Source organism: Anoplophora glabripennis, unplaced genomic scaffold, assembly GCF_000390285.2.
Source record: "Anoplophora glabripennis isolate ALB-LARVAE unplaced genomic scaffold, Agla_2.0 scaffold179, whole genome shotgun sequence".
Taxonomy (NCBI): Eukaryota; Metazoa; Arthropoda; class Insecta; order Coleoptera; family Cerambycidae; genus Anoplophora; species Anoplophora glabripennis.
In genome coordinates, this window is record NW_019416483.1 from 105,695 (window position 1) to 120,637 (window position 14,943).

A 14,943-nucleotide genomic window follows, 5' to 3' on the forward strand; every position below is an offset into this window, starting at 1 on the left:
GGTTTTTGATGGAAATAAAAACTTAAATAGTGATCTGCCTTGCCTAAATGAAGAAAAACTTGTAGCTACTTAGCTTCTATGCAGTCATTAGAAAACTGAAATTGTATAATTGTATCCAGTAGATTATTTTCTTTGTTAACAGTATATAAATTTTGTCAAATATTTGATATATCTACCCGTAAGAATTTCTCGGTTTCTCGTTTTCTTGTAAATAATCGATTGCCAGGAAACAAACATTTGTTTGGTTTACAGTAATTTAATATTTAGTAAACCTAAATCACATTATACGGATGCATAAGTTAAAAATGATGGAGCATTCTGGATATTTAAACAATTTTTTTAAAACAAATGAAATATTGTGTAAAATAATGGGATTATGGTTATATGATTCCAATGGCGAATCTAGATGGAAAAGGTACTTACAAATCTGTTTCGCCTCTTTTGAGTATACAACCGCAGGGATATTTCTCACATTGCAATTTCTGATCCTAAATGAAACCTCCAAAGACATCAACAAATTCTTTAGCCACATTGGGCTTTTATTGAGTAATGTTTTGGGAGCTGCAAAAGTTGCAGTTATGGTGCTGCAGTACAGTAGGTTCAAAAACATTATGGATATACTTCATGATAAAAATTATCAGTACGAGTACACGAAAAAGTTTAACCCATCACTGATTTTTAGAAAGGAAAAGAGGTTTAGTCAGTTGTGTTCGATATCGGTAAGAATTATTTTGTTAGATCTATCTAGTGGTGTCGGAATTGAGAAGGTTTTGACATGTCTCTACTGTCAAGGAAATGAATCTTTTATAAATTTGGATGGAGTATTTAATATTAAAATATTTATTTAATGAGTTAGAAGAATGTAATAAATAAATAATATAGTATAAGTTCCTTCAGTACTGTTTTGACAGAAAATCTTTCAAACCTCTTCTATTCCACCGAGAGAATTTTTTTGTTTATTTAAAAAAGAATCACTTCTAAAAGTTGTAGCATGTGACACTCTGCCTGTCTGTGTAATTGCCTTTCTTAATTTATTAATACTTCTTAATTTTTTCTTGCTGTACTTTGATAACATAGGCCCACAAAGATAAAGTGTCTGCGTCACCGTAAAGCAGGCTATGTTTTATATATTTTTGCCCACTGAATCTTTATCTGGCCTTTTGATCCTAAACTTTAGGATTTTTTGTAAATTAATTTATATGAATACCTTGAAAAGTCCTCAGTAGTAGATTTCAGAGTCCCACATCCATTCAACGTCAAATAATAAAACTACGTATTTCATGGGCCTTTCATACAAATCCTATATCCTTGAAAGTTCCTTACCTCAACTTTGTAACAACACAATACTATAACTACATAAACCTGACAATAAGAGTTTTGTATCTGATGAAAATCTTGATGGGTTACAAAACCTTGAACTTAGGAACTCAGTAACCCTATTGCCCTTTATCAGAAACCACAATGACCCCAATAACCTCAAAAACTGGGAATTGTGCGAACAGAACGAAGGAATACAAGTGATTACATTTATGGTTGATTAACCTTACCAAGACTCATGTCTATAATAAATCACCATGACCCCATAAACACAAGACCTCCATAGCCCTAGATTCTGGAATAATTTAGAGGTTAACTCGGTATACTGAGTTACATTACTTAGGCCCCATTGGGCCCCTTGTGCATCCTCCCATCGAGAGATCAGCTCTCTTGAGCCGTCAGCCAACCAATCAAGGAGAAAAAGATGATGATGTTGCTTAGGGGGATCTCTCTGATGTAGGCCATAGGAGGCCACCGTTCTTCTAGTACGGATTCTCTTGTTGACGAGACACCAGGGCACTCGCAGAGTACACGGAAAACTGTTACGTCTTTCTGCTCACAACCTCTACATAGAGGTGTTTCGCACTTCCTCATATTGTAGAGGTGTTTCCTTAGCCAACAGTGCCCGGTTTGAATATTCGTCATCAGGCGAAGACTTACCCTGGACATAGCCAGATACTTTTTGGCTGTGGGTATCCTAAGAACTTCTTAGCAAATCGACAGCTATTTATTTCATCCCACCGTGTTCTAAACTCTTTGTGGGGGTTTTCCTTAATCATTTCAAATAGTACTGACAACGAGAGCACACTGGCTAGTTAGCTTGTGAGCTTCTTTATTGACATTGCACCGGTCGTGTCTCTTAATCCAGCTGTTGGTAACTGAGGCCATAACCAACGCTTGTTGGCATTTTCATATCGATCTGGACATTATTATGCAAGATCAGTACTGATTGTCTAATATCTGTGTAGATTCTAATACTTTTGCCCGTTATCAGCCTGCGGGCAATTTCTTTAGCAGCCTTACACACTCACTGGCCCTCTATAGCCCTGTAACCATATGAAATCGGAAATGAAACAAACAGGACGAAGAAATTAAAATATGTTTACTGCAAAGTAAAGGGTTATGGGGTTATAGGGTTATTTGAGTCTTGGGTCCAAGGCTAAAATCAACTATAAATATCGTGATCTAATAGATTCGCATTCTAACTCTGTTCTCAGCTTCATAGGTTTATGGAGTTGTTGGTTAGGTGGTTCCCGATAAAGAGTTTAGGAGTAAGAGGGTTACTGAGTTCTCTATTTCAAAGTTACCATCAAGATTGTCATATAAGGCTCTTCGTACTGTCACTCGGATTCTCAGGTTTATGGTTAGTGGACTTCAAGGTTATAGAGTTTGTATTAAAGGTCCATCAAACATCTAATTTTCAAGATTTACACGTAAACTAACGATGTACAAAAAATCTTAATGAGAAGGGTCAAAGCAGGGGTCAGGTTCAGATTTAGTGACCGAAAATTGTATGAACACCATGGTTTACTTTACGGGCCCCTTGTAATGGTCTAATAGTGTGCTATTATTTTTCAGATGTATTGTATATATGCATTTGTGGGACTATCTGCCCATGTTTCAGTGGCAGCAACAATACGTAACAAAGTGAATGGGACAAAATTTGAAGGGGAATATAGTTGTCAAGGTTTTGTGCCATACTATTTTCTTATTCCATTTGAAGTAGATACCACAACTAAATGCGATTATGTTTTATTTTTTATGGACATTTCTGTCCTTTTCTGCGGCACGTTGGTTGGATGTAAGTGCATTACTAAAAAATACTATACCCATGTAAAGCTACCCAGAAATGATTTCAGTTTGTTCACTTTTTCCTCCAGTAGATACGTACATTATGATTTTACGTACCCATTATTGGGTCTATTAAAATTATTATTTAACGTGTTGAACTAATTATATGGCTCGAAATAAATTAAATCAGTCAAATTTAGTTTACTCGTTATATTCCTTCATCTACTTATATCGGAATATGTAGGAATAGATATACTTCAAAGCAATTTTTGAATTGAAACGGATGTAACTAAATAATCTGTTGACTTCAAAATGTTGTCAGCGTAGCTTTTATGTTACATTTTAGGTTACGATGGCTTTCTAGCGGCCTTATTGAACTGTGTTAAGACACAACTGTTAATATTGCAAGATGCTATTAGATCGATAAGAGAAAGGGTAATGCAGAGACTAGCTTTGGATGAGCGTTTAGACATTTTTCACGATGAAACTCTACCTAAACTCGAGGAAGAACTTTATAAGGAGTTTAAACATTTAGTTAAACACCTGACTATAATATTAAGGTAGATTTGAAGTAAAAATTTTGATCAATTAATATGCATATTATGTTCATTCAAAAACCCATCTCAGAAATAAAATTTCTTTAATATTCAGGACATTACCAAGACTTCCTTAGTGCTTTCACTGACATTCAGTAAAATGAACTAAAATTGTTTATTGAAAAGAGAAATACATTTTGTGGACATCGAAGGAGCAAAAAGAAAAAATTCTGATAAAATTTATGCACCATGAGGTAAAAATTGATCTGACCAAGATGGCGATGAGTTTTTAAATAAACATAATGTGCTATCTAAAATATCAGTAATTGAAAATTATACCTTTTCAGAGTGGCAGATGAACTTGAAAGTATGTACAATTTAATGATACTTGCTCAAACGTTAACATCTCTGTTCAATGTTGCATCCTGTTTATTCAGTGCATCTAGAGTAAGTATGTTGTTATGGTCAATTTGAAATATTTATTTTTGTAACCAACATTAGCGTTTGTAATGTGAAATAGTTCTCACAAAGCAATTCATGCAGTAAGTTAGTGGAATTTGGTATACTTATGAGTAAACTCTGTTTTTAGGAGCCAGCTGGATCAGCAGTGTTTTTCGCAACATTGGTATATTTCACGTCGATATTGATAGAATTAGGTGTTGTTTGCTGGTTTGGAGGTGAAATAACTACTGCGGTTGGTCTACTACTAATTCAATTGATATCTCTAAACATGATTTAAATTTGAAACACAATTAATTACGTGAAACAATAATTAGAAATGTAGGTACTATCTATTTTTCAGAGTGAAGATATAATGTTTGCTTTATATGAGGTCGACTGGTTTAGTTCTAGCCAAAGATTCAAACATTCTTTAGTTCTGACAATGTGTCGTATGCAGCGGCCTATATATTTGAGTATTGGAAAGTTTTTTCCATTAACCCTTAGTGCTATGGTCTCAGTAAGTATGGCGCCTTCAAATACATTCTTAAAAATGTATTTCCAATTTATTATTTTTTTAAAGTATTTTTTTGTTATGAACGGGTTAAAACCTGTCAACACTTCAATAGTCTAAGTCTGAATAAGACTTTTTTTACTTCTCCAATGTAGCGGATAAATGGAAAATTAATTGTATGTGTTTTGTCAATTTTTTCAACTACATCTTTTGGTGACGTTGGTATGAAATTTTTATTTCTCATCAAAATATATTCCACATTTTGAAGTGTTTAAATAAAAATTTGATATGGACTATAAATGAGTAACTTCATCAAGCGTAATCTAGTATACTATATCCTTTACTATTTGCCACCAATTTAAGGTTATACAGTATCTTGTTTCAGGTGTGTAAGGCATCTTTTTCATATTACACAGTTTTTAGAAGAACCGACGAGTGAATTTGATATTTTGAAAAAATCAAGCAAGGAAATATTTAGTGATTTCACATGAGTTACTTAATTAAAAAATTCACTGGTTAGACATATGAGTAGAGCACACACTGCAAAATATGGATTATAGAAAACTGTTGTTAATTGTATAATTTAAGTAAAATAAATGAATCACTGCATCACAAATAAACTTCTTTAGTAAGAGTACATTTAATTTGTGCTTATTCTAGTTCGTCATTAGTAGGTACAGCGTATCTCAATGCTCCGTGTACATTTACGATTTAATTAAACATATCTATTCAAAGTTGCTTCGTTTAGAAACCAAAGGTCAACAAAGTTGATAAAATCGTTTATATCAAAGTTCGAGGACAACAAGGGCGGTTAGAGATTTTTAGTCGAAGCTAAGAAACAGGTAAGTAGGCCATGACATAACAACTCGAAAAGTCTTGGTTACCACAGAGCACCTAGAGCAAGGGTCGGCAACTGGCGGACCGCGGTCTAGGTCCGGACCGCGGAAGGTAAAATACTGGACCGCCAAAAATTTTTTGAACGTATAAATTACTCAAATAAATGATTTAAAAAATGTTTTTTACGTTTAAGTGCCAATCTTATCATTTTTTCTACTATTTTACAATTGTGTGAGTGTTTTGAGTTCTTAATGGTTAGTAAGCAGATTAAATTTGAGTCCAAATTAAAATAAAAAATAAGAAATGTGAATTTTTTTCTGGACCTCGTTAAAAATTTTCAAAAGTATCCGGACCCCACCTAAAATTACTTGCCGACCCCTGACATAGAGTATACGTTTCCTATCCCAAAGCATGGGAACCGGTGAAGCCAAATTGCTGGGCAGTGGAGTGTGCGAGGTAATCTGACTTTGAATAGGTCCGGATTAAGCAATATTTTTCTACATAATATGACAAATATTCATTTTTCAACTTCAGAAAATAATATATTTGAATGTCTTGCTTATATTAAATAAACCTACAAAATAATTTAAATATATTTATTGTCCTTTAAGTAATGTTAGTTTATTTAATATTTGTCTTTTAGTAGATTTTACTGAATTAAATATTTTAACTTCATGATTTATTCTCACATCGATATACTTTTCACATACAGTCGTCACAAGATCTTAAGCATATTTTTAAATATGTTCACATTCAAAAAGTTTTTTAATACAATATATACAATTTTATTTTTGGGTGTACTATTTTCTTAGGAGTTTTTTAAAAAAACATGTTATTTCAATTTCTGAAATTGCCATTTTTCTTTTTTATACGACAGTTTGGTTACCACTCTTGGCAAGTTTAAAGATGGCACTGCATTTTTGGATAAATTTCTAACGCCGTTTTTATTAATAATAATAAACTTCTCTTGAAAATGTAAAGAACATATTACAGACGATTTTGAAGGCGTCCAATCCTTTTTCTTAATGGCTTTGACTCATTCCAATTTCATTTTCACCCTCTTAAGTGCATGTGAGACGGAGAATGCTGCGCGAAGCTGTCGAAATGCCATAAAATATTTTTATATTATTACTTATCTAAAGAATGAAATTTCAGCACTATTGTGATCAGATCTGCTATTAGAATCGTCAACGATACACTTTACTATGGTTGCACAAATAAAAACAATATAATTAATAAAACGGCAACAATGTTAACACAGCGAATGTCTAACAGCGACTAAGAGCGCGAGGCTGGCTGGGCTGAAGTTAGGCTGACGGTTGACTTCGCTGGCTTGCCTCTACAGTTCAGTCTATTTTGTCTATGATAAAAACAAGTTCAGATCTTCAGGATTTATTTTTCTTAAGTTTTTTCTTTCTTATAAATTTTTTATACCTCTAGCATTCTAGCGGTTTTTGCCGCAATTGATTATTTTCTTTAAAAAATGTATCACGTTAATTTTATATTTTCCTCATTTTGTAAATTATGAAATATTTTCTTATTGATTTCATGTAACTTAATGCTCCTCAAACAAGAATAATCACAGAGATTCAAATTTAATACTCACAATTTACAGAATGGATGATACCTAAAATACATTTTATTTTCTTTAAAAGTGTATATCAATTCACTTAGTTTTGTTAAAACGTTATTTCTGTTTTATTTGTTTCATCCTGTGATGTAATATTTACGTCTGAGACATATAAAAAGGATTTTTTTCGTAAATTTAGTTTCTTCTTTATTCCGAACTTGTTTTGGCTTTCATTTTCAATTAATATCACTTTTCGCTACAAAAATAAATAAAAGATTAATAAAAGTTTGTATTATTAATGTTCCATTAGATAAAGTTAAAAGCCTTTTTATTTTAAGTTAAGTATTGTTGATTTTACATCAACTAATAACTGAATATTGGATTAATTTGAAAATACATCCAACATACATCAGTGTATTAATAATGTTTTCTATTTTTAAATCAAATTAGACATATTCCAGCAAAAGACAAAATTTGCAGTTTCAGTGGTGTGAAATGGTTTTAATCTGGTTCGATTAATTAAATAACTAAGAAATAGTAGTACAAAAAAGTGAGATGGGTGCTTTAGTTCATATTCTATATCCTTTCTATAGGAAAATTATGTTTCTATTAATAGCACCACTTTTATTGTCAAATTAGTCGCCAGTACTAGATGTCTTCTAGATTTTGATGTTTTAAAAATGTTTTGTCTAAAACTAAATTATTAGGCATCTAATTTTAGTGGTAGCAGAGAGAGAACTATTTTACACATAGGTAGACATTTTTAATCTCTCTTAAGACACAAACGAAATAGAACGATATTTTGATTTATTTGGTTATTTTGCTAAGCTTGACAGAAGTTTAAAATTAAATCAATAAATCTTCATTCCGGCGCCAGAAGCATTGGCTAGAGACGGTTTTTGTTCAATAAGAAAAAAATCTAAATAAAAATATGTAAATTTCTAGGCATTAAATAATTGACTAAGCATTGTATTAAACGCATACCTATAGGTCAAAACTTTTTCCGCATCTTGCTTTTAATGGCATTTTCGTCAACACATACGGTATGAATATACAGTGTGTCCGTTTTCAGATGGACATAAAGTAATACAATCTTTATTTTCTGATATATTAAGACGCAACAAGCTTACTAATAATTTTTATAACTTAAAATTATAGTGTTTTAAGGTCTTCACCGTCTGTGCTGATATTTAAAGTACTGTGGATTATCGGACTGTTATGCGTGGTCTATGCACCTGGACTTACGTTGAACTTTCTTTCAGGCTAGACTCTGTGGGCGGACCCGTTGTCAGGACCCCGTTTGCCCTGATGTTGATTTCAGTTCTTCTTATCGGGTCTGAGCCGGTTCATGTTCTTTCTTTCTTGTAGTAACTGATGTCTTTGTCATACCTATTTTCCGTATACTTTACGGGGTGAACAGTGAGTTAAGTCGGTCTGTTATCGGCCTTCACTACTGTTGGACATTTCATGTAGATGGACCTTGTACCTATTCCATTTTCCTACAATACCTTGGCAATACGACTTGTTAGATTATGACACAAGGCAAATATGCAGCTTGGGTTTTGGTGGTTTTGCCTACTCTAAAGTTCTGAAAATTGCTTGTCAGGTTTCTTCAGCATCAACTTGACTCGGAGACCGTTGAAGTAATTCCTCTACATTCGCAATAATTTTTTCATTAGAAATCGTTTTCCCTCTTTGCCAAAATAGAAGTCTCTGCTTAATTTACATCCTTAGAAATCGAAATGAATAATACATACATAATAATTATTATATGTGTATTATTTATAATGCTTATGAACAATAATAATTAAGTGCGTAAAAAATGTAGCAATCTTACAAAATTGTTGGTAGTGGCGAAGGTGCTGGGTTATTTGACGAAATTAATGAACTGGTGATTGACATTCAATGATAATTATTAATTACATATTTTTTGTGACAGTTTTTTTTTTACAACTAAAAGACCTTTTACAAGACACTCTCTTAAAGATTATTCATACAGCACTTAAGAAACTGTGAAACTTGGAAACTCTCAATTTATAGAATAAACAAGAATAGCAAAATTGTTTTCAAACTTGCTTCTAGTGTTCAAAGGTCAAAGTTCTTCTATATTGCCAACTAATGATTTTACAAATGAAGATCCTATACAAAAGTAAATTAAGATAAAAATATGTATTATCCAGCCTAAGCAGGCTATGTTACTATGTTTATACAAAACTTAAAATATCGAAAAAATGTTGATGGTATAATAGTCCATATTAGGAATACTCATTAAAGTTGAGTAATATGAAAACTTTTCAAATTACTCTTACATTTGATTCCAAAAGGAATGCTTTCAAGACTGAATTAAATCCATATTTAAACAAAGGATGAAATTTTATTTTTAATACATTTAGAGGAATAAATCTTATTAATTTACAATTTAAAATTTCTATTGTATTGATTTTCCAGCATAGTATATACCTACGTTAATTAGTGATCTTAAATAGATATGTTTATTAACATAAATAAATGATCTTGTGTCATGTCAGAACAACAATCTGTAATTTGAAGGAATACTAACACCGAGCCAAGTTTTCAAATTTATTATAATATATTGCACAATAAAACTTTTTACTGACGCACCGGCTGGTTTTCAAAGAAATACTTTCTCTGTTTTAGAAAATTAATGGATTTAATTTTAGTATATACTGAGGATATTAACGTTCCACTAGAGAATTTTTTAAACTCAGGCAATTATTTTTTTCTAAATCGTGCCGTAAATAATTAAAAACTAATTTACTTGATTTACAGTTGGCATTGGTGATATTTTTATAGTTTTATTTATTGTACTTTGTTCACTTCTTGATATGTTATTTATATTTAGCGTCTTACATACAAACTTTCAGTCAAATATCGTGTAAACAAACAAAAAAACCGGAGCGGCAGTTTTTATTCTTTACTTATTTTATATATTTGTTATTACTTATACTTAGTTACTTATATTACTTGCTCTTTATTATTTATTATTTATTATTTATTTTATATTATATATTACTGTTACACCTATGTTCTTCTCCGTAGCTTTTAGAAATATGTTTCCCCCTAAATGTAAGTATACGATTTAATAGCTTTATAATTAATGTAAATGTATGATGTTCAGTATTAGCTTAGGGAAATAATTTTATTTTAGATATTTATAAGCTTCACAATTAAGTTACAGAATTAGACTGGACCACTAGATACAAATTTAGAATCTCATAAACACTACATAATTGGGCTGTTTGTGTGTCAAAGCAGACATTTACGGGTTTGCTTTGACAGCCGTCTCAAAATATCATCATCGTTCTCTGTATTTTATGAAGGCGTCTTCTTCTAAATCCTAATTAATTTGATACACCAAAGGGAACGCTCGAATTTACAGGTCTATATCATTTCCTCTCTGCCTTTACGGAGACGCTGGTGAAAATTATTAATAATTTGCGTTCGAATTTAGACAATTTGTTATGAAAAATTACAGTGCAACAGGAAAAACAACAATACTTAGAGGCGCAAAGTGGGAGCTTTTGGTATCTCTAAAAAGCAAACTTTACTTTAGACAATCTCAATATAAGTAAGAATCTACTTTGACGTTTGAAACTAGAATGAACGTTATAACTATTGTATCATAATTTGTTGACATGTGATACAAGATTATTTATGAATGTGAATGACAACTGACCAAATGATAACATTTCTATTTTATATTCAAAAGGAAATATCTTATATTTACTTAACCGAACTGAAAAATTGAACTTTAATGCTAGAGCAAAGATCAAACTAGGCAGATTGTTAACAATTAATCCGTTTTATCTATGCTAAAATTTACTTAACATGTGGAATAAACGAGACCGATAGTAATGAATTCACCATAAGATATTGAAGTAATATATGATATAGTAGGAAAATCTCATAGGGAGATCAGAAAGGACAAAAACAATAAGTATACAAAAGAGTTAGAGAAAAATAATAGATATGCAGTAATTGATGGCAATGGTTATAATTGATTTCTTAAACGTTATGAACTCTGTTCTATGACAACCAATAAAACCCATAACATATCTATCTGTGACGAAATATATTGATAGAATAATTTGTTGCAAAAAAATATAAAAATTTTTGTTTAAAGTACCTATACAACATTTATTTTCTTTTTAATACTGCATCTCACCTAAGAATACATACATATTGTTAAAAAATCTGTATTTTGGGTAAGACAAACTTTTGAAACTGATTGTTCGAAGTGAACAAAAGACAAGAGTAGTTTTTTTCCTAAGTATTTTCTTAATGGATCTTTGATATTTGAAAGATGTGAAACACAATTATTTATAGTGAGACTCTAAATAATAAGACGAATATCGCACTGGGTATCACAAAGCTTTAACAATTGATATTGTGGGAAGTAACTACTGCGGATTAACGCCTCGACCGACACTGAATTACTTGACCAATATCCATTAAATAGCTGATATTTGTCAGTATAACCAACCGGTTTATATACTCACATCGTGTGTCAGAGAGAGCCCAAAATAACTAGATTATTTATCGATTGTTTCATATATAGTATACTGATGAGAACTAATAAGTTCGAAACAGATGCACTTTAATAGTTCTATTAATGAAAGATCTCAGCTGTTTATTAAATAGTGCTTCGCACTAACTTTGCTTTATCGCTCCACGGCTGCGCAGTAGGCTGATGGATGTGGTCTACCGTTCGTCAATGGTATCACCGGTGCCACTGCGTGCGCTTTTAGGACTGTGCAGTGGTATATCTTTAGAAGAGGTAATCAGGATCTCTTCATCCGAAATCATTCTTTACTATTCATATTATTTGAATGTTGTTTAATTTTCAATGTTTCCCATCTCATTAGGTTATAAAATCCTTTTTCACAAGTACCTCGATGACATCGAAACTCCATGTTTCTAAATGCTTCGGGTGTGATGTGACTAATATTTTGATTACAGTCCTTTTTTGTGCCGGTCGATGGTTCGAGATCGCTTGTATCTCTGTCAGCATCGGTGGGTTTCTTGCAGGCACTGTGGGTGAAATGCTGCTGATATCTAGTATTGCCTTTCCTTGGAAATGAACCGAATGTTTGGATAACAGTCCTTCAAATGATTTAGAAAACTGTCAAAGCTATTCTTAACATGTGGCCAAATAATGCACATGTTAACCGCATATCGGTACCAATATGCTGGTTTGAATTCAGCTGTTGTCAATCCTGCCCTTTAACAGCATTCCATGGAAAACTTTGACATTAGCGAACTCAGGGTTCTTCCCCATGGCAACGCAATCGGTCTGTTCATAGTAATTTCCTTTCCACAAGATGTAATGCGACTTTAGACAAAGCTCGAATAGGGCTAGTTCTTGCGAAAACAAAGGTCGTAATAGTTCCAATGCGTCTTTTACTAGTGCCTTGGTTAATAAAGACCACATCAAAGCTGACGAAGGCGTCTGAATCACTTAGGATCAGAATCTGTATCCACGATATGACTTGAATTCCTTGTATGGTGAAGTGAATAATTGCCTACCTGTTGTCGCATCAAAGTCACTAATTGTAAGAGCTCCCTCCACCAGTGCTTATGTTGAAAAACCGATTGCCCTTGCTATAAGAATAATCTGGAAATTAGGTTTATGAGTCTTAGGTTGCGCATATGGACAACTCATGGTAGCTAATCAAGAGTTTGAGTTTAACCTACCTAATACCTAGTGTGAAATTTACATCTTTATAGGATTTCGAGTCATTATGTCCAAACTTTAAAGCAGGTAAGGGCAACCTTTTCTTAGCTGAGGGCGTAATTTCGGGACTTAATAAGGTCGCGGGCCATAAGCAAGAAATATGGAGGTAGTAGTGAATAAAAAAAGCCACAAAAATTCACATATTTTTTTATTTATTATTATAGGCAATCAAACATATAAAAGCATGTTTTCGCTATTTTGGAACTAATTATAAAACTAGCTTTAACAACACTGTCTAGAATTGATTTTTGTAAATGGAACATTTGTTGCTGTTTCCATAAATCGGTAATGAGTTTTTTAATTTTATCCTTAACTGGCCCGTAAGTAAATTATATTGAGCTGCAGTAATGCCGCTTCATATTGTATCCTTTTAAAACAGAAATTGTTTCACTGCACAACAAACACATAGGTTTACCACTGTGCAAGATAAAAAAGTATTCATCAGTTCATTTGTCTTGGAATTGACGACATTCTGTGCCCAATTTCCCCCTTTTTTTTTTAAATGAGACATGTTGATAGAATTTGCTGGAATATTTCCCCCAATTTTGACCATGCCATTTGAAAGAGCGTCATTCTACATACGCATCGTCAAAAATCATGGTTGCCTGACTGTAGCCTTAGCGACCGAGAATGTTTTTTATTGCTGTCAGATAAAAACTTGAAATCGTACTTTCTTAAATAGTTTTTTTCGTTTTTTGAGTTATTTCTTTAGTTCTTATCTTTTGTTTAGCAAAAGCAGTGCGTTTGAAGTGTTTATTGAGTAGTAACTTTGTCATTTTATAAAAAAAATGGTTAAATTAACTGAACGAGAATGAATTGAAATTCTCTGCAGGATGAATTTCATTGAACAATTCAACTACTTCTTTTTGGGTGCGCATCCTATCTCCAAATCCGAGATAGGATGCGCACCCAAAAAGAAGTAGTTGAATTGTTCAATGAAATTCATCCTGATCGACATTCCATTAGCCAAAGCATGATAAGCAATATTGAGTCTAAATACCGTAACTTTGGACATGTTCGTGATCTTCCTAAATCTGGTCGACCGTCAAAATCAGTAGATGATGAGCTTAATGTTTTGTTGGCAATACAAGAAAATCATCACTCAACACTTAACCAATTGGCTTCCGATTTCAATATGGCAGCGTCCACAGTTCACAAAATTATGAAAAAAGCAAAGTATCATCCTTATAAGGTATGTCTTGTTCATGAGCTATCTGAAGACGACTTTGATCGGCGAAATCAATTCTGCGAGCAAATGCAAGAGTTATGCAATAATGATAATAATTTCGTAAAAAACGTAATTTTTTCTGACGAGGCTACGTTTGTTTTGAACGGCCATGTGTATAGGCAAAACTGCCGTTATTAGGCTACCGAGAATCCCCGATGGATGATGGAGCATCACACTCAAAGTCCCCACAAAGTAAATGTGTGGTGCGGCATAGTCGACGGAAGAATTCTGGGTCCCTATTTCTTTGACGTCAACCTAACTGGTGCAAGATATTTGGATTTTTTTCGAGACGACCTCATTCCTGAACTAATAACTTTATATCCAGATATAGAGGGACATGATCTTCCAAGAAATGACATTTTCTTTCAACAAGATGGTGCACCTCCCCATTATGCAACACCTGTCCGTGCTTATTTAGATGAGCTTTTCCCGAATTGAGTGGCCAGCCAGATCGCCTGATTTGACACCCCTAGATTATTTCTTGTGGGGATACTTAAAAAACAAAGTATGCGTTACTAGACCGGTTAATTTAGAAGATTTAAAAGCAAGAATTCATCACGAGATACATCGTATACCTCTTGAAGTTAGTGATAATGTCTTCCCGGATGTTTATCTGTTTGTCTCTTTCTAACGACTATTTCTGACTCGAGCTGTGGCGTTTCACTGCGTACGCTTAATAATATTATTTATCGATTTGAATTGATATCGTTATTTGTATTTTCTGAATCTCTCGCGGGCCGGATTGAAGCTGGTGGAGGGCCGGATCCGGACCGGGAGCCGGGGGTTGCCCATATATTCTTTAAAGGATGGTAGAGTATTTGAAAATCGTTGTAAAAGACATTAACCTTATTTTTACTTTGTTTTGATGAGAGCAGTTAGTTCTACGTAAGATATTACTAATTATTGGAACAATCAGATATTACATTAAAATACAGCATTCTGTTTCATCGGCTGGTG

At 32.9% G+C, this 14,943-nt stretch overlaps 1 protein-coding gene across 1 annotated transcript; it reads left to right on the forward strand.

Annotated features, from left to right (window-relative positions):
* The first annotated feature begins 3,645 nt into the window (after window positions 1–3,645).
* LOC108907717 (odorant receptor 2a-like) lies at window positions 3,646–5,035 on the forward strand. The gene is made up of 5 exons (XM_023454678.1): window positions 3,646–3,668; window positions 3,992–4,091; window positions 4,234–4,338; window positions 4,447–4,602; window positions 4,982–5,035. The coding sequence occupies exons 2-5, from the start codon at window positions 4,014–4,016 to the stop codon at window positions 5,033–5,035; spliced, it is 393 nt and encodes a 130-aa protein (XP_023310446.1). The 5' UTR covers window positions 3,646–3,668; window positions 3,992–4,013.
* Window positions 5,036–14,943: the final 9,908 nt, after the last annotated feature.